Below are 27,905 nucleotides of genomic sequence, written 5' to 3' on the forward strand. Positions count from 1 at the left end.
GGTGTGGGAGGGTCAGTACTCAGGGAGTGTGTAGGTGCGGTAGTTCTGTACTCGGAGTGTGGAGGTGTGGGAGGGTCTGTACTCGGAGTGTGGAGGTGTGGGAATGTCTGTACTCGGAATGTGGAGGTGTGGGAATGTCTGTACTCGGAGTGTGGAGGTGTGGGAGTGTCTGTACTCGGAATGTGGAGGTGTGGGAATGTCTGTACTCGGAGTGTGGAGGTGTGGGAATGTCTGTACTCGCAGTGTGGAGGTGCGGGAGGATCAGTACTCAGGGAGTGTGTAGGTGCGGTATTTCTGTACTCGGAGTGTGGAGTTGTGTGAGGGTCTGTACTCGGAATGTGGAGGTGTGGGAGGTTCAGTACTCAGGGAGTGTGCAGATGTGGGAGGGTCTGTACTCGGAGTGTGGAGGTGTGTGAGGGTCCGTAGTCAGGGAGTGTGTATGTGCGATATTTCTGTACTCGGAGTATGGAGGTGAGGGAGTGTCTGTACTCGGAGTGTGGAGGTGTGTGAGGGTCTGTACTCAGGGAGTGTGTAGGTGTGGTAGTTCTGTACTCGGAGTGTGGAGGAGTATGATGGTCAGTATTCAGGGAGTGTGTATGTGCGGTATTTCTGTACTCGGAGTGTGGAGGTGAGGGAGGGTCTGTACTCGGAGTGTGAAGGTGTGGGATGGTCTGTACTCAGAGTGTGGAGGTGAGGGAGGGTCTGTACTCGGAGTGTGGAGGTGAGGGAGGGTCTGTACTCAGGGAGTGTGTAGGTGTGGTAGTTCTGTACTCGGAGTGTGGAGGAGTATGAGGGTCAGTGTTCAGGGAGTGTGTATGTGCGGTATTTCTGTACTCGGAGTGTGGAGGTGTGGGAGTGTCTGTACTCGGAGTGTGGAGGTGAGGGAGGTTCTGTACTCGGAGTGTGGAGGTGCGGTATTTCTGTACTCGGAGTGTGGAGGTGTGGGAGGGACTGTACTCGCAGTGTGGAGGTGTGGGGGGTCTGTACTCGGAGTGTGGAGGTGTGGGAATGTCTGTACTCGGAGTGTGGAGGTGTGGGAGTGTCTGTACTCGGAATGTGGAGGTGTGTGAATGTCTGTACTCGGAGTGTGGAGGTGTGGGAATGTCTGTACTCGGAGTGCGGAGGTGTGGGAGGGTCTGTACTCGGAGTGTGGAGGTGTGGGAGGGTCAGTACTCGGAGTGTGGAAGTGTGGGAGTGTCTGTACTCGGAGTGTGGAGGTGTGTGGGGTCTGTACTCGGAGTGTGGAGGTGTGGGAGGGTCTGTACTCGGACTGTGGAGGTGTGGGAGTGTCTGTACTCGGAGTGCGGAGGTGTGGGAGTGTCTGTACTCGGAGTGTGGAGGTGTGGGAGGGTCAGTACTCGGAGTGTGGAGCTGTGGGAGTGTCTGTACTCGGAGTGTGGAGGTGTGTGAATGTCTGTACTCGGAGTGTGGAGGTGTGGGAATGTCTGTACTCGGAGTGTGGAGGTGTGGGAGGGTCTGTACTCGGAGTGTGGAGGTGTGGGAATGTCTGTACTCGCAGTGTGGAGGTGCGGGAGGATCAGTACTCAGGGAGTGTGTAGGTGCGGTATTTCTGTACTCGGAGTGTGGAGTTGTGTGAGGGTCTGTACTCGGAGTGTGGAGTTGTGTGAGGGTCTGTACTCGGAATGTGGAGGTGTGGGAGGTTCAGTACTCAGGGAGTGTGTAGATGTGGGAGGGTCTGTACTCGGAGTGTGGAGGTGTGTGAGGGTCCGTAGTCAGGGAGTGTGTATGTGCGGTATTTCTGTACTCGGAGTATGGAGGTGAGGGAGTGTCTGTACTCGGAGTGTGGAGGTGTGTGAGGGTCTGTACTCAGGGAGTGTGTAGGTGTGGTAGTTCTGTACTCGGAGTGTGGAGGAGTATGAGGGTCAGTATTCAGGGAGTGTGTATGTGCGGTATTTCTGTACTCGGAGTGTGGAGGTGAGGGAGGGTCTGTACTCAGGGAGTGTGTAGGTGTGGTAGTTCTGTACTCGGAGTGTGAAGGTGTGGGAGGGTCTGTACTCAGAGTGTGGAGGTGAGGGAGGGTCTGTACTCGGAGTGTGGAGGTGAGGGAGGGTCTGTATTCAGGGAGTGTGTAGGTGTGGTAGTTCTGTACTCGGAGTGTGGAGGAGTATGAGGGTCAGTATTCAGGGAGTGTGTATGTGCGGTATTTCTGTACTCGGAGTGTGGAGGTGTGGGAGTGTCTGTACTCGGAGTGTGGAGGTGAGGGAGGTTCTGTACTCGGAGTGTGGAGGTGCGGTATTTCTGTACTCGGAGTGTGGAGGTGTGGGAGGGACTGTACTCGCAGTGTGGAGGTGTGGGGGGTCTGTACTCGGAGTGTGGAGGTGTGGGAATGTCTGTACTCGGAGTGTGGAGGTGTGGGAATGTCTGTACTCGGAGTGCGGAGGTGTGGGAGGGTCTGTACTCGGAGTGTGGAGGTGTGGGAGGGTCAGTACTCGGAGTGTGGAAGTGTGGGAGTGTCTGTACTCGGAGTGTGGAGGTGTGTGGGGTCTGTACTCGGAGTGTGGAGGTGTGGGAGGGTCAGTATTCAGGGAGTGTGTATGTGCGGTATTTCTGTACTCGGAGTGTGGAGGTGAGGGAGGGTCTGTACTCAGGGAGTGTGTAGGTGTGGTAGTTCTGTACTCGGAGTGTGAAGGTGTGGGATGGTCTGTACTCAGAGTGTGGAGGTGAGGGAGGGTCTGTACTCGGAGTGTGGAGGTGAGGGAGGGTCTGTACTCAGGGAGTGTGTAGGTGTGGTAGTTCTGTACTCGGAGTGTGGAGGAGTATGAGGGTCAGTATTCAGGGAGTGTGTATGTGCGGTATTTCTGTACTCGGAGTGTGGAGGTGTGGGAGTGTCTGTACTCGGAGTGTGGAGGTGAGGGAGGTTCTGTACTCGGAGTGTGGAGGTGCGGTATTTCTGTACTCGGAGTGTGGAGGTGTGGGAGGGACTGTACTCGCAGTGTGGAGGTGTGGGGGGTCTGTACTCGGAGTGTGGAGGTGTGGGAATGTCTGTACTCGGAGTGTGGAGGTGTGGGAGTGTCTGTACTCGGAATGTGGAGGTGTGTGAATGTCTGTACTCGGAGTGTGGAGGTGTGGGAATGTCTGTACTCGGAGTGCGGAGGTGTGGGAGGGTCTGTACTCGGAGTGTGGAGGTGTGGGAGGGTCAGTACTCGGAGTGTGGAAGTGTGGGAGTGTCTGTACTCGGAGTTTGGAGGTGTGGGAATGTCTGTACTCGGACTGTGGAGGTGTGGGAGTGTCTGTACTCGGAGTGTGGAGGTGTGGGAGTGTCTGTACTCGGAGTGTGGAGGTGTGGGAGGGTCAGTACTCGGAGTGTGGAGCTGTGGGAGTGTCTGTACTCGGAGTGTGGAGGTGTGTGAATGTCTGTACTCGGAGTGTGGAGGTGTGGGAATGTCTGTACTCGGAGTGTGGAGGTGTGGGAGGGTCTGTACTCGGAGTGTGGAGGTGTGGGAGGGTCAGTACTCGGAGTGTGTAGGTGCGGTAGTTCTGTACTCGGAGTGTGGAGGTGTGGGAGGGTCTGTACTCGGAGTGTGGAGGTGTGGGAATGTCTGTACTCGGAGTGTGGAGGTGTGGGAATGTCTGTACTCGGAATGTGGAGGTGTGGGAATGTCTGTACTCGGAGTGTGGAGGTGTGGGAGTGTCTGTACTCGGAATGTGGAGGTGTGGGAATGTCTGTACTCGGAGTGTGGAGGTGTGGGAATGTCTGTACTCGCAGTGTGGAGGTGCGGGAGGATCAGTACTCAGGGAGTGTGTAGGTGCGGTATTTCTGTACTCGGAGTGTGGAGTTGTGTGAGGGTCTGTACTCGGAATGTGGAGGTGTGGGAGGTTCAGTACTCAGGGAGTGTGCAGATGTGGGAGGGTCTGTACTCGGAGTGTGGAGGTGTGTGAGGGTCCGTAGTCAGGGAGTGTGTATGTGCGATATTTCTGTACTCGGAGTATGGAGGTGAGGGAGTGTCTGTACTCGGAGTGTGGAGGTGTGTGAGGGTCTGTACTCAGGGAGTGTGTAGGTGTGGTAGTTCTGTACTCGGAGTGTGGAGGAGTATGAGGGTCAGTATTCAGGGAGTGTGTATGTGCGGTATTTCTGTACTCGGAGTGTGGAGGTGAGGGAGGGTCTGTACTCAGGGAGTGTGTAGGTGTGGTAGTTCTGTACTCGGAGTGTGAAGGTGTGGGATGGTCTGTACTCAGAGTGTGGAGGTGAGGGAGGGTCTGTACTCGGAGTGTGGAGGTGAGGGAGGGTCTGTACTCAGGGAGTGTGTAGGTGTGGTAGTTCTGTACTCGGAGTGTGGAGGAGTATGAGGGTCAGTATTCAGGGAGTGTGTATGTGCGGTATTTCTGTACTCGGAGTGTGGAGGTGTGGGAGTGTCTGTACTCGGAGTGTGGAGGTGAGGGAGGTTCTGTACTCGGAGTGTGGAGGTGCGGTATTTCTGTACTCGGAGTGTGGAGGTGTGGGAGGGACTGTACTCGCAGTGTGGAGGTGTGGGGGGTCTGTACTCGGAGTGTGGAGGTGTGGGAATGTCTGTACTCGGAGTGTGGAGGTGTGGGAGTGTCTGTACTCGGAATGTGGAGGTGTGTGAATGTCTGTACTCGGAGTGTGGAGGTGTGGGAATGTCTGTACTCGGAGTGCGGAGGTGTGGGAGGGTCTGTACTCGGAGTGTGGAGGTGTGGGAGGGTCAGTACTCGGAGTGTGGAAGTGTGGGAGTGTCTGTACTCGGAGTGTGGAGGTGTGTGAGGTCTGTACTCGGAGTGTGGAGGTGTGGGAGGGTCTGTACTCGGACTGTGGAGGTGTGGGAGTGTCTGTACTCGGAGTGCGGAGGTGTGGGAGTGTCTGTACTCGGAGTGTGGAGGTGTGGGAGGGTCAGTACTCGGAGTGTGGAGCTGTGGGAGTGTCTGTACTCGGAGTGTGGAGGTGTGTGAATGTCTGTACTCGGAGTGTGGAGGTGTGGGAATGTCTGTACTCGGAGTGTGGAGGTGTGGGAGGGTCTGTACTCGGAGTGTGGAGGTGTGGGAGGGTCAGTACTCGGAGTGTGTAGGTGCGGTAGTTCTGTACTCGGAGTGTGGAGGTGTGGGAGGGTCTGTACTCGGAGTGTGGAGGTGTGGGAATGTCTGTACTCGCAGTGTGGAGGTGCGGGAGGATCAGTACTCAGGGAGTGTGTAGGTGCGGTATTTCTGTACTCGGAGTGTGGAGTTGTGTGAGGGTCTGTACTCGGAGTGTGGAGTTGTGTGAGGGTCTGTACTCGGAATGTGGAGGTGTGGGAGGTTCAGTACTCAGGGAGTGTGTAGATGTGGGAGGGTCTGTACTCGGAGTGTGGAGGTGTGTGAGGGTCCGTAGTCAGGGAGTGTGTATGTGCGGTATTTCTGTACTCGGAGTATGGAGGTGAGGGAGTGTCTGTACTCGGAGTGTGGAGGTGTGTGAGGGTCTGTACTCAGGGAGTGTGTAGGTGTGGTAGTTCTGTACTCGGAGTGTGGAGGAGTATGAGGGTCAGTATTCAGGGAGTGTGTATGTGCGGTATTTCTGTACTCGGAGTGTGGAGGTGAGGGAGGGTCTGTACTCAGGGAGTGTGTAGGTGTGGTAGTTCTGTACTCGGAGTGTGAAGGTGTGGGAGGGTCTGTACTCAGAGTGTGGAGGTGAGGGAGGGTCTGTACTCGGAGTGTGGAGGTGAGGGAGGGTCTGTACTCAGGGAGTGTGTAGGTGTGGTAGTTCTGTACTCGGAGTGTGGAGGAGTATGAGGGTCAGTATTCAGGGAGTGTGTATGTGCGGTATTTCTGTACTCGGAGTGTGGAGGTGTGGGAGTGTCTGTACTCGGAGTGTGGAGGTGAGGGAGGTTCTGTACTCGGAGTGTGGAGGTGCGGTATTTCTGTACTCGGAGTGTGGAGGTGTGGGAGGGACTGTACTCGCAGTGTGGAGGTGTGGGGGGTCTGTACTCGGAGTGTGGAGGTGTGGGAATGTCTGTACTCGGAGTGTGGAGGTGTGGGAGTGTCTGTACTCGGAATGTGTAGGTGTGTGAATGTCTGTACTCGGAGTGTGGAGGTGTGGGAATGTCTGTACTCGGAGTGCGGAGGTGTGGGAGGGTCTGTACTCGGAGTGTGGAGGTGTGGGAGGGTCAGTACTCGGAGTGTGGAAGTGTGGGAGTGTCTGTACTCGGAGTGTGGAGGTGTGTGGGGTCTGTACTCGGAGTGTGGAGGTGTGGGAGGGTCAGTATTCAGGGAGTGTGTATGTGCGGTATTTCTGTACTCGGAGTGTGGAGGTGAGGGAGGGTCTGTACTCAGGGAGTGTGTAGGTGTGGTAGTTCTGTACTCGGAGTGTGAAGGTGTGGGATGGTCTGTACTCAGAGTGTGGAGGTGAGGGAGGGTCTGTACTCGGAGTGTGGAGGTGAGGGAGGGTCTGTACTCAGGGAGTGTGTAGGTGTGGTAGTTCTGTACTCGGAGTGTGGAGGAGTATGAGGGTCAGTATTCAGGGAGTGTGTATGTGCGGTATTTCTGTACTCGGAGTGTGGAGGTGTGGGAGTGTCTGTACTCGGAGTGTGGAGGTGAGGGAGGTTCTGTACTCGGAGTGTGGAGGTGCGGTATTTCTGTACTCGGAGTGTGGAGGTGTGGGAGGGACTGTACTCGCAGTGTGGAGGTGTGGGGGGTCTGTACTCGGAGTGTGGAGGTGTGGGAATGTCTGTACTCGGAGTGTGGAGGTGTGGGAGTGTCTGTACTCGGAATGTGGAGGTGTGTGAATGTCTGTACTCGGAGTGTGGAGGTGTGGGAATGTCTGTACTCGGAGTGCGGAGGTGTGGGAGGGTCTGTACTCGGAGTGTGGAGGTGTGGGAGGGTCAGTACTCGGAGTGTGGAAGTGTGGGAGTGTCTGTACTCGGAGTTTGGAGGTGTGGGAATGTCTGTACTCGGACTGTGGAGGTGTGGGAGTGTCTGTACTCGGAGTGTGGAGGTGTGGGAGTGTCTGTACTCGGAGTGTGGAGGTGTGGGAGGGTCAGTACTCGGAGTGTGGAGCTGTGGGAGTGTCTGTACTCGGAGTGTGGAGGTGTGTGAATGTCTGTACTCGGAGTGTGGAGGTGTGGGAATGTCTGTACTCGGAGTGTGGAGGTGTGGGAGGGTCTGTACTCGGAGTGTGGAGGTTTGGGAGGGTCAGTACTCGGAGTGTGTAGGTGCGGTAGTTCTGTACTCGGAGTGTGGAGGTGTGGGAGGGTCTGTACTCGGAGTGTGGAGGTGTGGGAATGTCTGTACTCGGAGTGTGGAGGTGTGGGAATGTCTGTACTCGCAGTGTGGAGGTGCGGGAGGATCAGTACTCAGGGAGTGTGTAGGTGCGGTATTTCTGTACTCGGAGTGTGGAGTTGTGTGAGGGTCTGTACTCGGAGTGTGGAGTTGTGTGAGGGTCTGTACTCGGAATGTGGAGGTGTGGGAGGTTCAGTACTCAGGGAGTGTGTAGATGTGGGAGGGTCTGTACTCGGAGTGTGGAGGTGTGTGAGGGTCCGTAGTCAGGGAGTGTGTATGTGCGGTATTTCTGTACTCGGAGTATGGAGGTGAGGGAGTGTCTGTACTCGGAGTGTGGAGGTGTGGTAGTTCTGTACTCGGAGTGTGGAGGAGTATGAGGGTCAGTATTCAGGGAGTGTGTATGTGCGGTATTTCTGTACTCGGAGTGTGGAGGTGAGGGAGGGTCTGTACTCAGGGAGTGTGTAGGTGTGGTAGTTCTGTACTCGGAGTGTGAAGGTGTGGGAGGGTCTGTACTCAGAGTGTGGAGGTGAGGGAGGGTCTGTACTCGGAGTGTGGAGGTGAGGGAGGGTCTGTACTCAGGGAGTGTGTAGGTGTGGTAGTTCTGTACTCGGAGTGTGAAGGTGTGGGAGGGTCTGTACTCAGAGTGTGGAGGTGAGGGAGGGTCTGTACTCGGAGTGTGGAGGTGAGGGAGGGTCTGTACTCAGGGAGTGTGTAGGTGTGGTATTTCTGTACTCGGAGTGTGGAGTTGTGTGAGGGTCTGTACTCGGAGTGTGGAGGTGTGGGAGGTTCAGTACTCAGGGAGTGTGCAGATGTGGGAGGGTCTGTACTCGGAGTGTGGAGGTGTGTGAGGGTCCGTAGTCAGGGAGTGTGTATGTGCGGTATTTCTGTACTCGGAGTATGGAGGTGAGGGAGTGTCTGTACTCGGAGTGTGGAGGTGTGTGAGGGTCTGTACTCAGGGAGTGTGTAGGTGTGGTAGTTCTGTACTCGGAGTGTGGAGGAGTATGAGGGTCTGTACTCAGGGAGTGTGTAGGTGTGGTAGTTCTGTACTCGGAGTGTGAAGGTGTGGGAGGGTCTGTACTCGGAGTGTGGAGGTGTGGGAGTGTCTGTACTCGGAGTGTGGAGGTGAGGGAGGTTCTGTACTCGGAGTGTGGAGGTGCGGTATTTCTGTACTCGGAGTGTGGAGGTGTGGGAGGGACTGTACTCGCAGTGTGGAGGTGTGGGGGGTCTGTACTCGGAGTGTGGAGGTGTGGGAATGTCTGTACTCGGAGTGTGGAGGTGTGGGAGTGTCTGTACTCGGAATGTGGAGGTGTGTGAATGTCTGTACTCGGAGTGTGGAGGTGTGGGAATGTCTGTACTCGGAGTGCGGAGGTGTGGGAGGGTCTGTACTCGGAGTGTGGAGGTGTGGGAGGGTCAGTACTCGGAGTGTGGAAGTGTGGGAGTGTCTGTACTCGGAGTGTGGAGGTGTGTGGGGTCTGTACTCGGAGTGTGGAGGTGTGGGAGGGTCTGTACTCGGAGTGTGGAGGTGTGGGAATGTCTGTACTCGGAGTGCGGAGGTGTGGGAGGGTCTGTACTCGGAGTTTGGAGGTGTGGGAATGTCTGTACTCGGACTGTGGAGGTGTGGGAGTGTCTGCACTCGGAGTGTGGAGGTGTGGGAGTGTCTGTACTCGGAGTGTGGAGGTGTGGGAGGGTCAGTACTCGGAGTGTGGAGCTGTGGGAGTGTCTGTACTCGGAGTGTGGAGGTGTGTGAATGTCTGTACTCGGAGTGTGGAGGTGTGGGAATGTCTGTACTCGGAGTGCGGAGGTGTGGGAGGGTCTGTACTCAGAGTGCGGAGGTGTGGGAGGGTCAGTACTCGGAGTGCGGAGGTGTGGGAGTGTCTGTACTCGGAGTGCGGAGGTGTGGGGGGTCTGTACTCGGAGTGTGGAGGTGTGGGAGGGTCTGTACTCGGAGTGTGGAGGTGTGGGAATGTCTGTACTCGGAGTGTGGAGGTGTGGGAGTGTCTGTACTCGGAGTGTGGAGGTGTGGGAATGTCTGTACTCTGAGTGTGGAGGTGTGGGGGGTCTGTACTCGGAGTGTGGAGGTGTGGGGGGTCTGTACTCGGAGTGTGGAGGTGTGGGGGATCTGTACTCGGAGTGTGGAGGCGTGGGAATGTCTGTACTCGGAGTGTGGAGGCGTGGGAATGTCTGTACTTGGAGTGTGGAGGTGTGGGGGGTCTGTACTCGGAGTGTGGAGGTGTGGGGGGTCTGTACTCGGAGTGTGGAGGTGTGGGAATGTCTGTACTCGGAGTGTGGAGGAGTGGGAATGTTTGTACTCGGAGTGTGGAGGTGTGGGAATGTCTGTACTCGGAGTGTGGAGGAGTGGGAATGTTTGTACTCGGAGTGTGGAGGTGTGGGAATGTCTGTACTCGGAGTGTGGAGGAGTGGGAATGTTTGTACTCGGAGTGTGGAGGTGTGGGAATGTCTGTACTCGGAGTGTGGAGGAGTGGGAATGTTTGTACTCGGAGTGTGGAGGTGTGGGAATGTCTGTACTCGGAGTGTGGAGGTGTGGGAATGTCTGTACTCGGAGTGTGGAGGCGTGGGAATGTCTGTACTTGGAGTGTGGAGGTGTGGGGGGTCTGTACTCTGAGTGTGGAGGTGTGGGGGGTCTGTACTCGGAGTGTGGAGGTGTGGGGGGTCTGTACTCGGAGTGTGGAGGTGTGGGAATGTCTGTACTCGGAGTGTGGAGGCGTGGGAATGTCTGTACTCGGAGTGTGGAGGCGTGGGAATGTCTGTACTCGGAGTGTGGAGGCGTGGGAATGTCTGTACTTGGAGTGTGGAGGTGTGGGGCGTCTGTACTCGGAGTGTGGAGGTGTGGGGGGTCTGTACTCGGAGTGTGGAGGTGTGGGAATGTCTGTACTCGGAGTGTGGAGGTGTGGGAATGTCTGTGCTCGGAGTGTGGAGGAGTGGGAATGTTTGTACTCGGAGTGTGGAGGTGTGGGAATGTCTGTACTCGGAGTGTGGAGGTGTGTGAATGTCTGTACTCGGAGTGTGGAGGTGTGGGGGGTCTGAATTCGGAGTGTGGAGGTGTGTGAATATCTGTACTCGGAGTGTGGAGATGTGTGGGTGTGTCTGTACTCGGAATGTGGAGGTGTGGCAGGGTCTGTACTCGGAGTGTGGAGGTGTGGGGGGTCTGTACTCGGAGTGTGGAGGTGTGGGAATGTCTGTACTCGGAGTGTGGAGGAGTGTGAATGTCTGTACTCGGAGTGTGGAGGTGTGGGAGTGTCTGTACTCGGAGTGTGGAGGTGTGGGGGGTCTGTACTCGGAGTGTGGAGGTGTGGGAATGTCTGTACTCGGAGTGTGGAAGTGTGTGAATGTCTGTACTCGGAGTGTGGAGGTGTGGGAGGGTCTGTACTCGGAGTGTGGAGGTGTGGGGGGTCTGTACTCGGAGTGTGGAGGTGTGGGAATGTCTGTACTCGGAGTGTGGAGGAGTGTGAATGTCTGTACTCGGAGTGTGGAGGTGTGGGATTGTCTGTACTCGGAGTGTGGAGGTGTGGGAATGTCTGTACTCGGAGTGTGGAGGTGTGGGAATGTCTGTACTCGGAGTGCGGAGGTGTGGGAGTGTCTGTACTCGGAGTGCGGAGGTGTGGGGGGTCAGTACTCGGAGTGTGGAGGTGTGGGATTGTCTGTACTCGGAGTGTGGAGGTGTGGGAGGGTCTGTACTCGGACTGTGGAGGTGTGGGAGTGTCTGTACTCGGAGTGTGGAGGTGTGGGAGGGTCTGTACTCGGAGTGTGGAGGTGTGGGAATGTCTGTACTCGCAGTGTGGAGGTGTGGGGGGTCTGTACTCAGAGTGTGGAGGTGTGGGAATGTCTGTACTCGGAGTGTGGAGGTGTGTGAATGTCTGTACTCGGAGTGTGGAGGTTTCGGAGTGTCTGTACTCGGAGTGTGGAGGTGTGGGAGGGTCTGTACTCGGAGTGTGGAGGTGTGGGAGGGTCAGTACTCAGGGAGTGTGTAGGTGCGGTAGTTCTGTACTCGGAGTGTGGAGGTGTGGGAGGGTCTGTACTCGGAGTGTGGAGGTGTGGGAATGTCTGTACTCGGAGTGTGGAGGTGTGGGAATGTCTGTACTCGCAGTGTGGAGGTGCGGGAGGATCAGTACTCAGGGAGTGTGTAGGTGCGGTATTTCTGTACTCGGAGTGTGGAGTTGTGTGAGGGTCTGTACTCGGAGTGTGGAGTTGTGTGAGGGTCTGTACTCGGAATGTGGAGGTGTGGGAGGTTCAGTACTCAGGGAGTGTGTAGATGTGGGAGGGTCTGTACTCGGAGTGTGGAGGTGTGTGAGGGTCCGTAGTCAGGGAGTGTGTATGTGCGGTATTTCTGTACTCGGAGTATGGAGGTGAGGGAGTGTCTGTACTCGGAGTGTGGAGGTGTGTGAGGGTCTGTACTCAGGGAGTGTGTAGGTGTGGTATTTCTGTACTCGGAGTGTGGAGGTGAGGGAGGGTCTGTACTCAGGGAGTGTGTAGGTGTGGTAGTTCTGTACTCGGAGTGTGAAGGTGTGGGAGGGTCTGTACTCAGAGTGTGGAGGTGAGGGAGGGTCTGTACTCGGAGTGTGGAGGTGAGGGAGGGTCTGTACTCAGGGAGTGTGTAGGTGTGGTAGTTCTGTACTCGGAGTGTGGAGGAGTATGAGGGTCAGTATTCAGGGAGTGTGTATGTGCGGTATTTCTGTACTCGGAGTGTGGAGGTGTGGGAGTGTCTGTACTCGTAGTGTGGAGGTGAGGGAGGGTCTGTACTCGGAGTGTGGAGGTGCGGTATTTCTGTACTCGGAGTGTGGAGGTGTGGGAGGGACTGTACTCGCAGTGTGGAGGTGTGGGGGGTCTGTACTCGGAGTGTGGAGGTGTGGGAATGTCTGTACTCGGAGTGTAGAGGTGTGGGAGTGTCTGTACTCGGAGTGTGGAGGTGTGGGAGGGTCTGTACTCGGAGTGTGGAGGTGTGGGAGGGTCAGTACTCGCAGTGTGGAGGTGTGGGAGGGTCAGTACTCGGAGTGTAGAGGTGTGGGAGTGTCTGTACTCGGAGTGTGGAGTTGTGGGAGGGTCAGTACTTGCAGTGTGGAGGTGCGGTATTTCTGTACTCGGATTGTGGAGGTGTGTGAGGGTCTGTACTCGGAGTGTGGAGGTGTGGGAATGTCTGTACTCGCAGTGTGGAGGTGTGGGAGGGTCAGTACTCGGAGTGTAGAGGTGTGGGAGTGTCTGTACTCGGAGTGTGGATTTGTGGGAGGGTCAGTACTTGCAGTGTGGAGGTGCGGTATTTCTGTACTCGGATTGTGGAGGTGTGGGAGGGTCAGTACTCGGAGTGTAGAGGTGTGGGAGTGTCTGTACTCGGAGTGTGGAGTTGTGGGAGGGTCAGTACTTGCAGTGTGGAGGTGCGGTATTTCTGTACTCGGATTGTGGAGGTGTGTGAGGGTCTGTACTCGGAGTGTGGAGGTGTGGGAATGTCTGTACTCGCAGTGTGGAGGTGTGGGAGGGTCAGTACTCGGAGTGTAGAGGTGTGGGAGTGTCTGTACTCGGAGTGTGGAGTTGTGGGAGGGTCAGTACTTGCAGTGTGGAGGTGCGGTATTTCTGTACTCGGATTGTGGAGGTGTGTGAGGGTCTGTACTCGGAGTGTGGAGGTGTGGGAATGTCTGTACTCGCAGTGTGGAGGTGTGGGAGGGTCAGTACTCAGGGAGTGTGTAGGTGCGGTAGTTCTGTACTCGGAGTGTGGAGGTGTGGGAATTGCTGTCCGGAGGGTGTGTGAGGGTGTGGGAAGGTCTGTACTGAGAGAGCGCCACACAATGAGTTGCAATACATACGGTCCGTATATCTGCACAGTGATGTGTGCACTGTTTCTTACAATAACCCAAGGTTCTATCTGCTTCTCCCAATATAAATCCTACAAATATAATTTTTAGGAGCTGATAATTTGCTAAGACCATTGGAGGTAAATTGCAGAAATAGGCGATTGGCCTATTGAGTTCACTGCCCCATTCCATCATAGGTGATTTACCTTCCCTCTCAAACTCTGTCTGCTGTCTTCTCCCCATAACCTTTGACACCATTACCAATCAAGAACTTCTAATTTAAATATACCCACTGACAGTGTCTATTGCTATCAATGACAATGAATTCCACAGATTCACCACCCTCTGGCTGACAAAATTTCTCCTTATCTCTGTTCTAAAGGGATGTCTTTCTATTCTAAGTTTGTGTCTTCTGGTCCTCGACTTTCCCCTCTATTGAAACATAGTCTGTGTCCACTTTAAGTTGACTTTTCAACATTTGATAGGTTTAGATTAGATCCACCCCAGTCTTCTTAACTCCAGCAAGTACAGGCCCAGAGCCATCAAACGAATGTTAACCCTTTCAGTCCTGGGAGTACTCTCGTGAACATCCTCAGGCCCCTCTCTAATGCCAGCATGTCCTTTCTTAGATCAGGATCCCGACACTGCTTACAATGCTCCAGTTGCAGTCTGAGCAGTGGCTTATAAAACCTCAACATTACATCCTTGCTTTTATATTCTAGTTCTCTCAAAAATTCCTGAAGCAACGTTCTCAATCCAGTAACTCTGGTCATTGCTATCCGGAGTTTGGGGAACTTGATGAATGCAGATTGACATTAGGACGATATGAGTGTCTGTACTACGGGAAATTATTACTTTTCTGCAAGGTGCCTTGGGAAGTGTTGAAAATGAATGACTTTTTATAAACGTGTGAAAGTTGACAGCGCTTTATTCAGTGAGATCTCACAGGTACATGCAGCATCTCAGCTGCGCCAGGAGGGCGCAGGGGCACTTGGGTCGTCTTCCTCATCTTCGGCAAGTTTCTTCAAGGATGCACTGTATTATTTAATTCTTATTTTTTCTAAACTTTGTGTGAATTTGCGTGCCTGCTACGCTTGGGGAAGTTGGATGCACATGTGCTTTGGAGAGGGGGTAGAGGCAATTTACCACAATGATGGGCAAAACACACAAATTGCTGGAGGAACTCAACAGGTCCAGATAAAGCATCTCGGCCTAAAACATTGACTGTTTATTCATTTCCATAGATGCTGCCTGACCTGCTGAGTTCTTCCAGCATTTTGTGCGTGTTGCTTTGGATTTCCGACATCTGAAGTTATCAGGATGTTGCCTGGATAAAAGAGCTTATTTTATGAGGATAGGCTGAATGAGCTCGGGCTTTACTTTCTGGAGCGGAGGAGGATAAGGAGTGACTTGATAGAGATAGACAAGATAAGAGATATACAGTAGATAGCCAGAGACTTTTTCCACAGGGTAGCAATCTAATATCAGGGGGCATCATTTTAAGGTAATTGGAGGAAAGAATAGTGATGTCAGAGGTAGGTTTTTTTTTACACAGAGTACTGACTATGTGGAATGCACTGCTAGGTTGTGGTAAAGGCAGACACATTAGGGCCATCTAAAAGACTCTTAGATAGGCTCATGGATGATTTTAAAAGGAATAGATAGAGTGGACAGCCAGCACCTCTTCCTCAGGGCACCACTGCTCAATACAAGAGGACATGGCTTTAAGGTAAGGGGAGGGAAGTTCAAGGGGGATATTAGAGGAAGGTTTTTTACTCAGAGAGTGGTTGGTGCGTGGAATGCACTGCCTGAGTCAGTGGTGGAGGAAGATACACTAGTGAAATTTAAGTGACTACTAGACAGGTATATGGAAGCATTTAAGGTGGGGGGTTATATGGGAGGCAGGGTTTAAGGGTCGGCACAACATTGTGGGCCGAATGGCCTGTACTGTGCTGTATTGTTCTATGTTCTATAGAGGAATGATAGAAGAACTATGTGGAAGGGAAGGGTTGGATTAGATCTTGGCTAAAAGATCGGCATACCATTGTGGGCCAAAGGGCCTGTGCTGTGCTGTGCTATTCAACGTTCAATGAAGCGGTCGATAGAAGGATCAGAGGAAAACTGTTCTCACCCAGAAGGTGATGGAGGTTGGAGCTTGCTGCATGAAGGGATGGGAGGGGCAGAAACCCTCGTTACATTTGATCTTGAACAGCAGAGACCTAGCAGGTAGGACCCAGTGCCTAAAGGTGATGTTTACCTGTTTCTGAACGAGTCTCCTCTTCTGCTGTGAAGTTTCTACAATCCATTCAGACTCTGTTTTAAACTTATTTATCACATGTTCTTCGAAACATTCAGTGAAATGTGTCAATTGCGTAAACAAGCACCTGAAGGTGTGTTGGGGCAGCCCACAGGTGTCACCACACATTCTGGCATCAACATAGATGTCCACAATGCTCAGCAGTGCACCACAGGACACAACATGCAACAAAACAGGAAAACAAGCCCATTCCTCCCTCCACCCCACCCGTCCGTGCACAGACACAGTCCTCTCCTCTAACCCCAGGACAGGCAGCAAATTCCTGAATCCGCAGGCATGGAGCCTCGACTTCCCCAACGGAGTTGCAGACTCAGGGTCCAGACTTCTGACCTCCAGCTGAGCTTTGGGCGTCGATCTAGGCCTTTGGTTTATTCACTGGGAAGAGCTGAGTCCCCTGGTTAAGCTCACATGAGAGGTGTCTGTAACTCAAACACCTCTAACTGGTCAGACACTGACTTCCACACTAACCAACCCACCCTTCTAAACAGAGGGAGCACATTCTGTGGGGTGGGGGCAGTGGGCAGCCCGTGACTTGAATGACTGCAATGGATGCTTTCCTGAGCCGGCTGGATTGGGTCATTGTGTTAGACACCATTAGCTGCTCAGTCAGTACAGCTGATCACTGCTAGTCACTCTGATAATCCTGCAGATTACTATATTGCTCTGCTAGGTACTATGCTAATTCTGATGGTTATTGATTCACTTCGATAGCTTCTATGCTAATCCTGCTAGCTACTGTACTAATCCTACAGGATATTATATCACATTGCTGGTTCCTTTGCTAATACTGCTAATTATTATTTCATCTGCAATTTACTATGCTAATCATCTTGGTTACTGTTTCATTTTGATGGTTATTGTTTCACTGTGATAGTCACTGTGGTATTCCTGCTGGTTATTGATTCACTCTGCTAGTTTCTCAAAGTAGTGAGAGTGTTGCACGGCGCAGAATTAGACCCTTTGGCCCACATGCTGGCCGGTTGTTCTTTTGCACCAATCTTAATTGCCTGGGTTAGGACTCTGTCCCTCTTTATTTTCCTGATTTAAGTGCCTTTCTAAATGTTTCTTAAATGTACTGACTCTGTCTAATTCCACCATGTCCTCTGACAGCACGTTCCATATCCCAACCAGTGTCTGGGTAAAAACAAACTTACCCTCAAATCCCCTTCAAATTCTGTCATTGTAACCACTACAATGGGAAAAAACTTCTGACTATCCACCCTAGGTATGCCTCATCATTTTACATCCCACCATCAGGTAATCCCTCAGCCCCCTCCACTCCAGGCAAACAAGCCAAGGCTATCCAATCTCTCCCTGAAGTTCTCTGATACAGGTGACATCCTAGTGAATCTTCTCCAGTGTGAACACATTTTTCCTAACATGGGATAATCAGATGTGTGAACAGTACCCCATGTGGGTGCTAACCAGTTTTTAGTAAAGTTGCAACATAACCTCCCATCTTTATATCCTGTGCCTTGCTTGTATCATACACTGGGGTGCCCTCTACAGTTACCTGATGAGGAATCGTAGCCTTTGGCCGGGAGCAGATGTTGTCAGGTGGTGCCCAACCATCACAGAGTGTTTCCACCCTTAACACTCTCCAGTTGACAGGTCAGGAGTGGTGGCCAAGTCATTGCCCATCTGCTCCTGACTTACAACTCAACTCCTCTCACCTGCTTCATATTGGCGAGAGGCTCTTTCTGCTCCCCCACTCACCCCCATCCTGTGAGCTGCTTGGTTCTTGCTCTTTTCATCAAGGCCCAGCACAGAAAGCAACCTCCATGCCCACCTTGCCGGGAACCCTCTACAGCCGATCTCCACGGGGAACAGCCATGTTGCCATCCTGTGCCCCTGCACTCCAGGGCTAAGGACTGGTATTTCAGGGTCTTCCTCTCGCGATCCTTCCTCCCATGGAATTGTGAGCCCCACCAGGATGATTTTCTTATCTTCAGTGGACCACAGTACCATGTCTGGTCAAAGTGTGGTTTGCACCACCTCCAGGAACTGCAGCTTCCTCCCCACATCGACCCTCATCTCCCATGATTTGGCAGTATGCAGCAGATTGGATTTAGGCCTCTATGATATGACTGGTGTGGCCCTCTTCTTGATGAAATTGACTGCCCTGTTTGCCTCTCTGCCAGCTGGTCTCCTTTTATACCTCTCCCGCTCCAACAGCAGGACCCTGTCAAGGTGCCACCTATATCATCCTTGTGTTAAAGCTGTTTAGCATCCTGACTATGTGTGCCAGTGAACCCTGCTGACCACAAAGCTTGCAGCTAGGGTCCTCTCTCAGCCCCCATGTGATGGTGTAGGGACACAGACCATAGGAGGAAAGAAATATGGAAGGGCTCCAAAGATCTGCCCAAGTGATCTTGCGCTTGGGAAGATTTCATTTCATCCAGGTGCCCTGTGACCCCCAACTCCACTGCCTTCGATACCCGCCTTTCAGCCTCACAGTTCCATACCTCTGCCTGGACCATGTCGCGCCTATCCCTTGCACTTGTCCCCATCGTAGGAAGTGGGCAGAGCCAAGGCCTTGCCATCCAGACATGGGTTACAATAATGTCTCTCAATTTCAGGGAACTCACTGTCTGGTCTATGGCTGAGTTGGCAGCCCACTTTTGGCCCAATCTTGTGACTCCTGCTTGATTTATTAGCTTGTCATTGGAGCCCCTCACTGCTAACACAACTCTACATTTTGCCACTACTGATGACAATGTCAAGCCCCACTGAAGAAAAACTTGGGATCCCCAACCACCTCTGCACTTTCCTCTTGATGTCTTCTACAAGTGAAGCATAGCTTGAATCCTCCTAGGTAGCTGCTGATCATGTGTTGTGTTACTGGCAAGATATGGTAGTGGTTCAGGCCACCCTGGATGAGAATGTGTGGAATTGATCCGCAGACGTTGGCTAGGTCTAACCAGTTGCCTTTCTTCTGCCTGGCATCATGGATCTATTGGCTGATTATTGAGGTTGTTCAAGGCACCCAGAAAAACCTGGGCTACCACCTTTCTGGATGGATGTGTTGATATAGTGTTTCTCCATTAAGTAAGAGGTCAGCCTTCTCGCGAGCACTAAGAACAATATCTTGCACTCCACACTAAGGAGGGAGATTGTCCTAATCTGGGTGATTGTAGAGAAATCTTATTCTTTGGGAACAAAGCTTCCTTCAGCCATTTTCCACCTTGGTGGGATAAAGCCTTTTGTCCAAATCTTCCTCATTATCTTCCACAACCTCTGGAGGAGTTTTGGGCATTTCTTATATACCTATACTACTTGGTCCTGGGGTGGCAGATGACTTTGCTCTCCTGATGATATCCTGGACCTCCTGCCACGTGGGTTCTGCAACGTTCAGCTCGGTTGCTGGGATTCTTGGTTGGGGGACTTTTGGATTGAATTCTAGTCCTTGTTTCCTAAGGGAATTACACAGAAATTCATCTACCTCCTGCTTTGAGCTGGTTAGGGAGCCAGGTTTTTGGTGGCTGACAATAGCCCTGCTGAATCTAAATGGGTTTTTAACAAACTACACTCTCCTCTTTTTCTCCTTTCTTTGCTTTTGCAGCTGCTCCACCTTCCCTAACTTGCGCAGCTGTTTCCACAGTTCTTTGAAGCCGCCTTTTTTGTTAGGTGAGCTGTATTTGAAATTGTTTGTTCAGGGTCTTTATCCCACTTCTCAGGTGGCGAATCTCCCTTTCGCTCTTGTTTGGTTTCCGTAATGTTTTAAGATCCCCTTTCTTCTCCAGTGGGCTGAACTATGGAGTTGAGTATTCCAAAAAGTTTCTTCACCACCTGTGTTGCCACTTTCAGGGGACTATGAAAGTGTCATCAACACTCCCTAGGGGCTTATCCCTATTTGACTCTCCAAAATGTGTCACATCATCCTGGTGAAAATTAAATTCCATATGCCGATACACTGCCCAACTTTCCATCTGATCTACATCCTGCTTTAGCCTTGCTATCCACAACACCACTAACATTTGTGTTGCCCTCCAAGATTCTAATCATACCTCCTAAATCCACGTCCGAGTCAATTGCATATATCAAAAATAACAGAAGTCCCAGCAATAATCCCTGTGGTATACTATTAGTCATGGACTTCCAATCAGTAAAGCACACCTCCACCACAACCGTCTGTCCCTTATCATCAAGCCAGTTGTGGGTCCAATCAGTCAGCTCACCATTGATTCCATGTGGCTTAGCTTCGAGACCAATTTACCATTCAGGACCTGTCAAATGCCTTCATAAAGTCCATGTAGACAAAATCTACTTCTTTATTCTGCTGGTTATTTCATTAATCAATTAGGTCTCTGTTTCACATTGGGGTTATTGTGTCAATTCTGCTGGTTACTGTTTAATTCTTGCTGATTATTGACCTGATTCTGCTGGTTATTGTGATAATGCTACTTGTTACTGTTTCACTCTGCTGGTTACAGTTTGCTCAATGACATATCAACAAGAACTCACTGCTTAGAGTCATTGTCCCTGGGCCCTGAGCCAACCGGCATCCTGGGGTGTGTGTGTGTGTGTGTGTGTGTGTGTGTGTGTGTGTGTGTGTGTGTGTGTGTGTGTGTGTGTGTGTGTGTGTGTGTGTGTGTGTGTGTGTGTGTGTGTGTGTGTGTGTGTGTGTGCGTGTGCGTGTGCGTGCGCGTGCGCGTGCGTGTGCGTGTGCGTGTATGTGTGTGTGTGTGTGTGTGTGTGTGCGTGTGTGTGTGCGCGCGCGTGCGCTAAGCTTTTGGACTGAAAGTGGATGAGAGGTGTTTTGATAGAGGTATGCAAGGGACATGGTAATTGGAGAGCCACAGACTTTACCCCAGCACAGAAATGGCTAATATGAGTGGCCATAATGTTAAGGTGATTGGTGGGATGTCAGTGAAAGGTTTTGTTTTACACAATGTGTGAAGTGCTCTGCCACGGACGGTGGTAGAGGCAGATGCACTAGGAACATTTAAAAGACTCTTAGATAGGCGCATTGCTGATAGAAATAATGGAAGAGAATGAAGGGAGGGAACAGTTAAACTGATATCAGAGAAGGTTAAAGGATTGGCACAACATCATGGGATGAAGGACCTGTACTATGCAATGGTTGTAGGACTGGAGTGAGATGCAGGCACTCACAACTGAGCTGAGACTGTAGATAACAGGCCAGGAGTAGATGGTCCGTCACTGTGGGTGGGGAGGAGGAGAGGGCGGTGGGATCCCATAGAGACGAGGAGCACTACAGTATAGAAACAACTCACCTAGTCCATGACCAAATGTTACTCTGCATGGTCCCATCGACCTGGATCCGGACCATACCCCTTTCAACCATGTACTCATCCAAACTGGTGCCATTAAACCCACTTTTCCACTTCTACTGGCAGTTCATTCCACATTCATGCTATCCTCTGAGTGAAAAAGTTCCCCCTAAACATTTTACCGTTTGGTCACCCTTAACCTATGACCTAGAGGAGCTAATAGAGTGAGTAGGCTGGATGGGAGCTAGTGTGAGGGGAAGGGAGGTGGAAATAGAGAATGGGGAAGATGGTGACACAGAGAAAGAGGAGGGTGTGAGAATCTGGTAGGGAGAGAGTGGGGTGAGGGGGAGAGAGATTGAGAATGGGGAGGAGAGGACAGAAAAATGGGGGAGAAAGCAGTGGGGGTGAGAGAGAATGAGTGATTTTTAATGGGAGAGACTAAAGGGTGGGGGATATGAACATTCAGCTCTGAGACCCTCCCACAGAGTCCCAGATAAGGAACCAGGTGGGACGATAATACACAAAATACTGGAGGAAGTCAGCACATCAGGCAGCATCAATGCAGCGTAATAACCAATCAATGTTTCTAGCTGAGACCCTTCATCAGGACTGGAAAGGAAGTTCAATGTTCAAAGACAATCCTTATCAAAGTAGATAAACGTCATTGTACACAAACTCAAGATTCATTTTCTTGTGTGCATACTCAACTAAACTATTGAACTGTAACCAAAACAATACCAATGAAAGACCACCCAACTAGGATGTTCAACCAGAGTGCAGAAGACAACAAGCTATACAAATATAAATGAATAGCAATAAATAATAGAGAACATGAGATGAAGAGTCATTGGTATTGGGTAAGGGGAGGAGTGCAAGCTGGGAGGTGATGGATGAGACTAGCTGAAGGGGATGGTGGGTGGGTAGGGGAGGGGATGAAGTGAGAAGCTGGGAGGTGATGGGCCGGGTGGTGGGGATGGTGGGTGGGTAGGGGAGGGGATGAAGTGAGAAGCTGGGAGGTGATGGGCCGGGTGGTGGGGATGGTGGGTGGGTAGGGGAGGGGATGAAGTGAGAAGCTGGGAGGTGATGGGCCGGGTGGTGGGGATGGTGGGTGGGTAGGGGAGGGGATGAAGTGAGAAGCTGGGAGGTGATGGGCCGGGTGGTGGGGATGGTGGGTGGGTAGGGGAGGGGATGAAGTGAGAAGCTGGGAGGTGATGGGCCGGGTCTAGTGGATGGTGGGTGGGGAGCGGAGGGGATGAAGTGAGAAGCTGGGAGGTGATGGGCCGGATGAAGGGGATGGTGGGTGGGTAGGGGAGGGGATGAAGTGAGAAGCTGGGAGGTGATGGGCCGGGTGAAGGGGATGGTGGGTGGGTAGGGGAGGGGATGAAGTGAGAAGCTGGGAGGTGATGGGCCGGGTGAAGGGGATGGTGGGTGGGTAGGGGAGGGGATGAAGTGAGAAACTGGGAGGTGATGGGCCGGGTCTAGGGGATGGTGGGTGGGTAGGGGAGGGGATGAAGTGAGAAGCTGGGAGGTGATGGGCCGGGTGGTGGGTGGGTAGGGGAGGGGATGAAGTGAGAAGCTGGGAGGTGATGGGCCGGGTGAAGGGGGTGGTGGGTGGGTAGGGGAGGGGATGAAGTGAGAAGCTGGGAGGTGATGGGCCGGGTGAAGGGGATGGTGGGTGGGTAGTGGAGGGGATGAAGTGAGAAGCTGGGAGGTGATGGGCCAGGTGAAGGGGATGGTGGGTGGGTAGGGGAGGGGATGAAGTGAGAAGCTGGGAAGTGATGAGCTGGGTGAAGGGGATGGTGGGTGGGTAGGAGAGGGGATGAAGTGAGAAGCTGGGAGTTGATGGGCCGGGTGAAGGGTGGGTAGGGGAGGGGATGAAGTGAGAAGCTGGGAGGTGATGGGCCGGGTGAAGGGGATGGTGGGTGGGTAGGGGAGGGGATGAAGTGAGAAGCTGGGAGGTGATGGACCGGGTGAAGGGGATGGTGGGTGGGTAGGGGAGGGGATGAAGTGAGAAGCTGGGAGGTGATGGGCCGGGTGAAGGGGATGGTGGGTGGGTAGGGGAGGGGATGAAGTGAGAAGCTGGGAGGTGATGGGCCGGGTGGTGGGTTGGTAGGGGAGGGGATGAAGTGAGAAGCTGGGAGGTGATGGGCCGGGTGGTGGGTTGGTAGGGGAGGGGATGAAGTGAGAAGCTGGGAGGTGATGGGCCGGGTGAGGGGGATGGTGGGTGGGTAGGGGAGGGGATGAAGTGAGAAGCTGGGAGGTGATGGGCCGGGTGAAGGGGATGGTGGGTGGGTAGGGGAGGGGATGAAGTGAGAAGCTGGGAGGTGATGGGCCGGGTGGTGGGTGGGTAGTGGAGGGGATGAAGTGAGAAGCTGGGAGGTGATGGGCCGGGTGAAGGGTGGGTCGGGGAGGGGATGAAGTGAGAAGCTGGGAGGTGATGGGCCGGGTGAAGGGGATGGTGTGTAGATAGGGGAGGGGATGAAGTGAGAAGCTGGGAGGTGATGGGCCGGGTGAAGGGGATGGTGGGTGGGTAGGGGAGGGGATGAAGTGAGAAGTTGGGAGTTGATGGGCCGGGTGAAGGGGATGGTGGGTGGGTAGGGGAGGGGATGAAGTGAGAAGCTGGGAGGTGATGGGCCGGGTGAAGGGGATGGTGGGTGGGTAGGGGAGGGGATGAAGTGAGAAGCTGGGAGGTGATGGGCTGGGTGGTGGGTGGGTAGTGGAGGGGATGAAGTGAGAAGCTGGGAGGTGATGGGCCGGGTGAAGGGGATGGTGGGTGGGTAGGGGAGGGGATGAAGTGAGAAGCTGGGAGGTGATGGGCCGGGTGGTGGGTGGGTAGTGGAGGGGATGAAGTGAGAAGCTGGGAGGTGATGGGCCGGGTGGTGGGTGGGTAGTGGAGGGGATGAAGTGAGAAGCTGGGAGGTGATGGGCCGGGTGAAGGGTGGGTCGGGGAGGGGATGAAGTGAGAAGCTGGGAGGTGATGGGCCGGGTGAAGGGGATGGTGTGTAGATAGGGGAGGGGATGAAGTGAGAAGCTGGGAGGTGATGGGCCGGGTGAAGGGGGTGGTGGGTGGGTAGGGGAGGGGATGAAGTGAGAAGCTGGGAGGTGATGGGCCGGGTGAAGGGGGTGGTGGGTGGGTAGGGGAGGGGATGAAGTGAGAAGCTGGGAGGTGATGGGCCGGGTGAAGGGGGTGGTGGGTGGGTAGGGGAGGGGATGAAGTGAGAAGCTGGGAGGTGATGGGCCGGGTGAAGGGGATGGTGGGTGGGTAGTGGAGGGGATGAAGTGAGAAGCTGGGAGGTGATGGGCCGGGTGAAGGGGATGGTGGGTGGGTAGGGGAGGGGATGAAGTGAGAAGCTGGGAGGTGATGGGCCGGGTGAAGGGGATGGTGGGTGGGTAGGGGAGGGGATGAAGTGAGAAGCTGGGAGGTGATGGGCCGGGTGAAGGGGATGGTGTGTAGATAGGGGAGGGGATGAAGTGAGAAGCTGGGAGGTGATGGGCCGGGTGAAGGGGATGGTGGGTGGGTAGTGGAGGGGATGAAGTGAGAAGCTGGGAGGTGATGGGCCAGGTGAAGGGGATGGTGGGTGGGTAGGGGAGGGGATGAAGTGAGAAGCTGGGAAGTGATGAGCTGGGTGAAGGGGATGGTGGGTGGGTAGGAGAGGGGATGAAGTGAGAAGCTGGGAGTTGATGGGCCGGGTGAAGGGTGGGTAGGGGAGGGGATGAAGTGAGAAGCTGGGAGGTGATGGGCCGGGTGAAGGGGATGGTGGGTGGGTAGGGGAGGGGATGAAGTGAGAAGCTGGGAGGTGATGGACCGGGTGAAGGGGATGGTGGGTGGGTAGGGGAGGGGATGAAGTGAGAAGCTGGGAGGTGATGGGCCGGGTGAAGGGGATGGTGGGTGGGTAGGGGAGGGGATGAAGTGAGAAGCTGGGAGGTGATGGGCCGGGTGGTGGGTTGGTAGGGGAGGGGATGAAGTGAGAAGCTGGGAGGTGATGGGCCGGGTGGTGGGTTGGTAGGGGAGGGGATGAAGTGAGAAGCTGGGAGGTGATGGGCCGGGTGAGGGGGATGGTGGGTGGGTAGGGGAGGGGATGAAGTGAGAAGCTGGGAGGTGATGGGCCGGGTGAAGGGGATGGTGGGTGGGTAGGGGAGGGGATGAAGTGAGAAGCTGGGAGGTGATGGGCTGGGTGGTGGGTGGGTAGTGGAGGGGATGAAGTGAGAAGCTGGGAGGTGATGGGCCGGGTGAAGGGGATGGTGGGTGGGTAGGGGAGGGGATGAAGTGAGAAGCTGGGAGGTGATGGGCCGGGTGGTGGGTGGGTAGTGGAGGGGATGAAGTGAGAAGCTGGGAGGTGATGGGCCGGGTGGTGGGTGGGTAGTGGAGGGGATGAAGTGAGAAGCTGGGAGGTGATGGGCCGGGTGAAGGGTGGGTCGGGGAGGGGATGAAGTGAGAAGCTGGGAGGTGATGGGCCGGGTGAAGGGGATGGTGTGTAGATAGGGGAGGGGATGAAGTGAGAAGCTGGGAGGTGATGGGCCGGGTGAAGGGGGGTGGTGGGTGGGTAGGGGAGGGGATGAAGTGAGAAGCTGGGAGGTGATGGGCCGGGTGAAGGGGGTGGTGGGTGGGTAGGGGAGGGGATGAAGTGAGAAGCTGGGAGGTGATGGGCCGGGTGAAGGGGGTGGTGGGTGGGTAGGGGAGGGGATGAAGTGAGAAGCTGGGAGGTGATGGGCCGGGTGAAGGGGATGGTGGGTGGGTAGTGGAGGGGATGAAGTGAGAAGCTGGGAGGTGATGGGCCGGGTGAAGGGGATGGTGGGTGGGTAGGGGAGGGGATGAAGTGAGAAGCTGGGAGGTGATGGGCCGGGTGAAGGGGATGGTGGGTGGGTAGGGGAGGGGATGAAGTGAGAAGCTGGGAGGTGATGGGCCGGGTGAAGGGGATGGTGTGTAGATAGGGGAGGGGATGAAGTGAGAAGCTGGGAGGTGATGGGCCGGGTGGTGGGTGGGTAGTGGAGGGGATGAAGTGAGAAGCTGGGAGGTGATGGGCCGGGTGAAGGGTGGGTCGGGGAGGGGATGAAGTGAGAAGCTGGGAGGTGATGGGCCGGGTGAAGGGGATGGTGGGTGGGTAGGGGAGGGGATGAAGTGAGAAGTTGGGAGTTGATGGGCCGGGTGAAGGGGATGGTGGGTGGGTAGTGGAGGTGATGTAGTGAGAAGCTGGGAGGTGATGGGCCGGGTGGTGGGTGGGTAGGGGAGGTGATGTAGTGAGAAGCTGGGAGGTGATGGGCCGGGTGGTGGGTGGGTAGGGGAGGTGATGTAGTGAGAAGCTGGGAGGTGATGGGCCGGGTGGTGGGTGGGTAGGGGAGGGGATGAAGTGAGAAGCTGGGAGGTGATGGGCCGGGTGGTGGGTGGGTAGGGGAGGGGATGAAGTGAGAAGCTGGGAGGTGATGGGCCGGGTGGTGGGTGGGTAGGGGAGGTGATGTAGTGAGAAGCTGGGAGGTGATGGGCCGGGTGGTGGGTGGGTAGGGGAGGGGATGAAGTGAGAAGCTGGGAGGTGATGGGCCGGGTGGTGGGTGGGTAGGGGAGGTGATGTAGTGAGAAGCTGGGAGGTGATGGGCCGGGTGGTGGGTGGGTAGGGGAGGTGATGTAGTGAGAAGCTGGGAGGTGATGGGCCGGGTGGTGGGTGGGTAGGGGAGGGGATGAAGTGAGAAGCTGGGAGGTGATGGGCCGGGTGGTGGGTGGGTAGGGGAGGTGATGTAGTGAGAAGCTGGGAGGTGATGGGCCGGGTGGTGGGTGGGTAGGGGAGGTGATGTAGTGAGAAGCTGGGAGGTGATGGGCCGGGTGGTGGGTGGGTAGGGGAGGTGATGTAGTGAGAAGCTGGGAGGTGATGGGCCGGGTGAAGGGGGTGGTGGGTGGGTAGGGAGGGGATGAAGTGAGAAGCTGGGAGGTGATGCGCCGAGTGAAGGGGATGGTGGGTGGGTAGTGGAGGGGATGAAGTGAGAAGCTGGGAGGTGATGGGCCGGGTGGTGGGTGGGTAGGGGAGGTGATGTAGTGAGAAGCTGGGAGGTGATGGGCCGGGTGGTGGGTGGGTAGGGGAGGTGATGTAGTGAGAAGCTGGGAGGTGATGGGCCGGGTGGTGGGTGGGTAGGGGAGGGGATGAAGTGAGAAGCTGGGAGGTGATGGGCCGGGTGAAGGGGATGGTGGGTGGGTAGTGGAGGGGATGAAGTGAGAAGCTGGGAAGTGATGAGCCAGGTGAAGGGGATGGTGGGTGGGTAGGGGAGGTGATGTAGTGAGAAGCTGGGAGGTGATGGGCCGGGTGGTGGGTGGGTAGGGGAGGGGATGAAGTGAGAAGCTGGGAGGTGATGGGCCGGGTGGTGGGTGGGTAGGGGAGGGGATGAAGTGAGAAGCTGGGAGGTGATAGCTGGAAAAGGTGAAGTGATGAAGTGTAAGGAATCTGATCGGGGAGCAGAGTGGAGCATGGGAGAAAGGGAAGGGGGCACTAAAGGGAGGTGATGGGCAAGTTAAGAAAAGGAAAAGGGTTAGAGGGGAAATAGAAAAGGGCTTTTAAATGTTGTATATCTGGTAGCCCATCCCATTAACCCACCGCCCTCTGTGTGGAAACTTTGCCCCTTTTCAATCTTTCCTCTTTCGCTTTCCAGTTTTATTCCCGAACACTTGGGAAAAGGGAACATAGACTGCACCGCACAGGAACAGTCCTTCCGCCCATATTGTTGTGTGGAACTATCACATTAGTAATCAAACACCCGGCTAAGCGAATCCCTCTGTCTACGCCGCTCCTGATTTTAAACACTTGTATAAAATCACCCATCAGTCCGCTACAGTCTAAGGAATAAAATCCGAGCCTGCCCAACCTTGCTGCAAGTCTGGATTTCTGGCCGCATCCTTGTAAAGGCGCTAACAGGAGTTAGTGGAGAAAATAGAGGCGGAGGGGTTACTGTGGACTGGCAGGGGAGAGGTTAAGGGGGGCTGGCAGTCTCCTGGCACAGAGGGAGGGGCAGGGCTCCTGTAAAGTGCGAGTGTGCGAGGCAGGTCGTTGGTGGGGGGCAGAGAGGATCTCGTTCATCAGCCGCTGGCCAGGCATCGGCGGTAAAGCCGCAGCTCCCCGACTCAGCGCCGGCGCCAGCGATGGGCAGCCGGGCTGAACAGTGAAAGCGGTAAGGAGCGCGGGGCCGGCAGCGATGTTCGTGTCCGTCTGGTACGCGAAGAAGATGGGGCGCCGCTTTATCAGCAACGTCAGGAAGGCGAAGCGTCAGCGACACTCGGTGCCGGTAAGGTGCTCGCTGGTGGGCCCCGCTATCCCCCCCCCCGTTACCCTATCTGCCGTTAAAACCCCG

At 54.4% G+C, this 27,905-nt stretch overlaps 1 protein-coding gene across 9 annotated transcripts in view; it reads left to right on the forward strand.

Annotated features, from left to right (window-relative positions):
• The window catches only part of LOC140729370 (disks large homolog 4), a 731,896-nt gene that overhangs the window by 586,571 nt on the left and 117,420 nt on the right, over positions 1–27,905 (forward strand). Inside the window, exon 1 of one of the 9 annotated variants that reach the window (XM_073049042.1) lies at positions 27,595–27,839. The exons of 7 other annotated variants lie outside the window; for them this stretch is intronic. In XM_073049042.1, the coding sequence (XP_072905143.1) occupies positions 27,750–27,839 (90 nt within the window). In that variant the 5' untranslated portion in view covers positions 27,595–27,749. Of the gene's footprint in view, positions 1–27,594; positions 27,840–27,905 lie in introns of those variants that run through there. One more of the 9 variants, XM_073049043.1, reaches the window with a different exon arrangement.

This window comes from Hemitrygon akajei, chromosome 6 (genome assembly GCF_048418815.1).
Source record: "Hemitrygon akajei chromosome 6, sHemAka1.3, whole genome shotgun sequence".
Taxonomy (NCBI): domain Eukaryota; kingdom Metazoa; phylum Chordata; class Chondrichthyes; order Myliobatiformes; family Dasyatidae; genus Hemitrygon; species Hemitrygon akajei.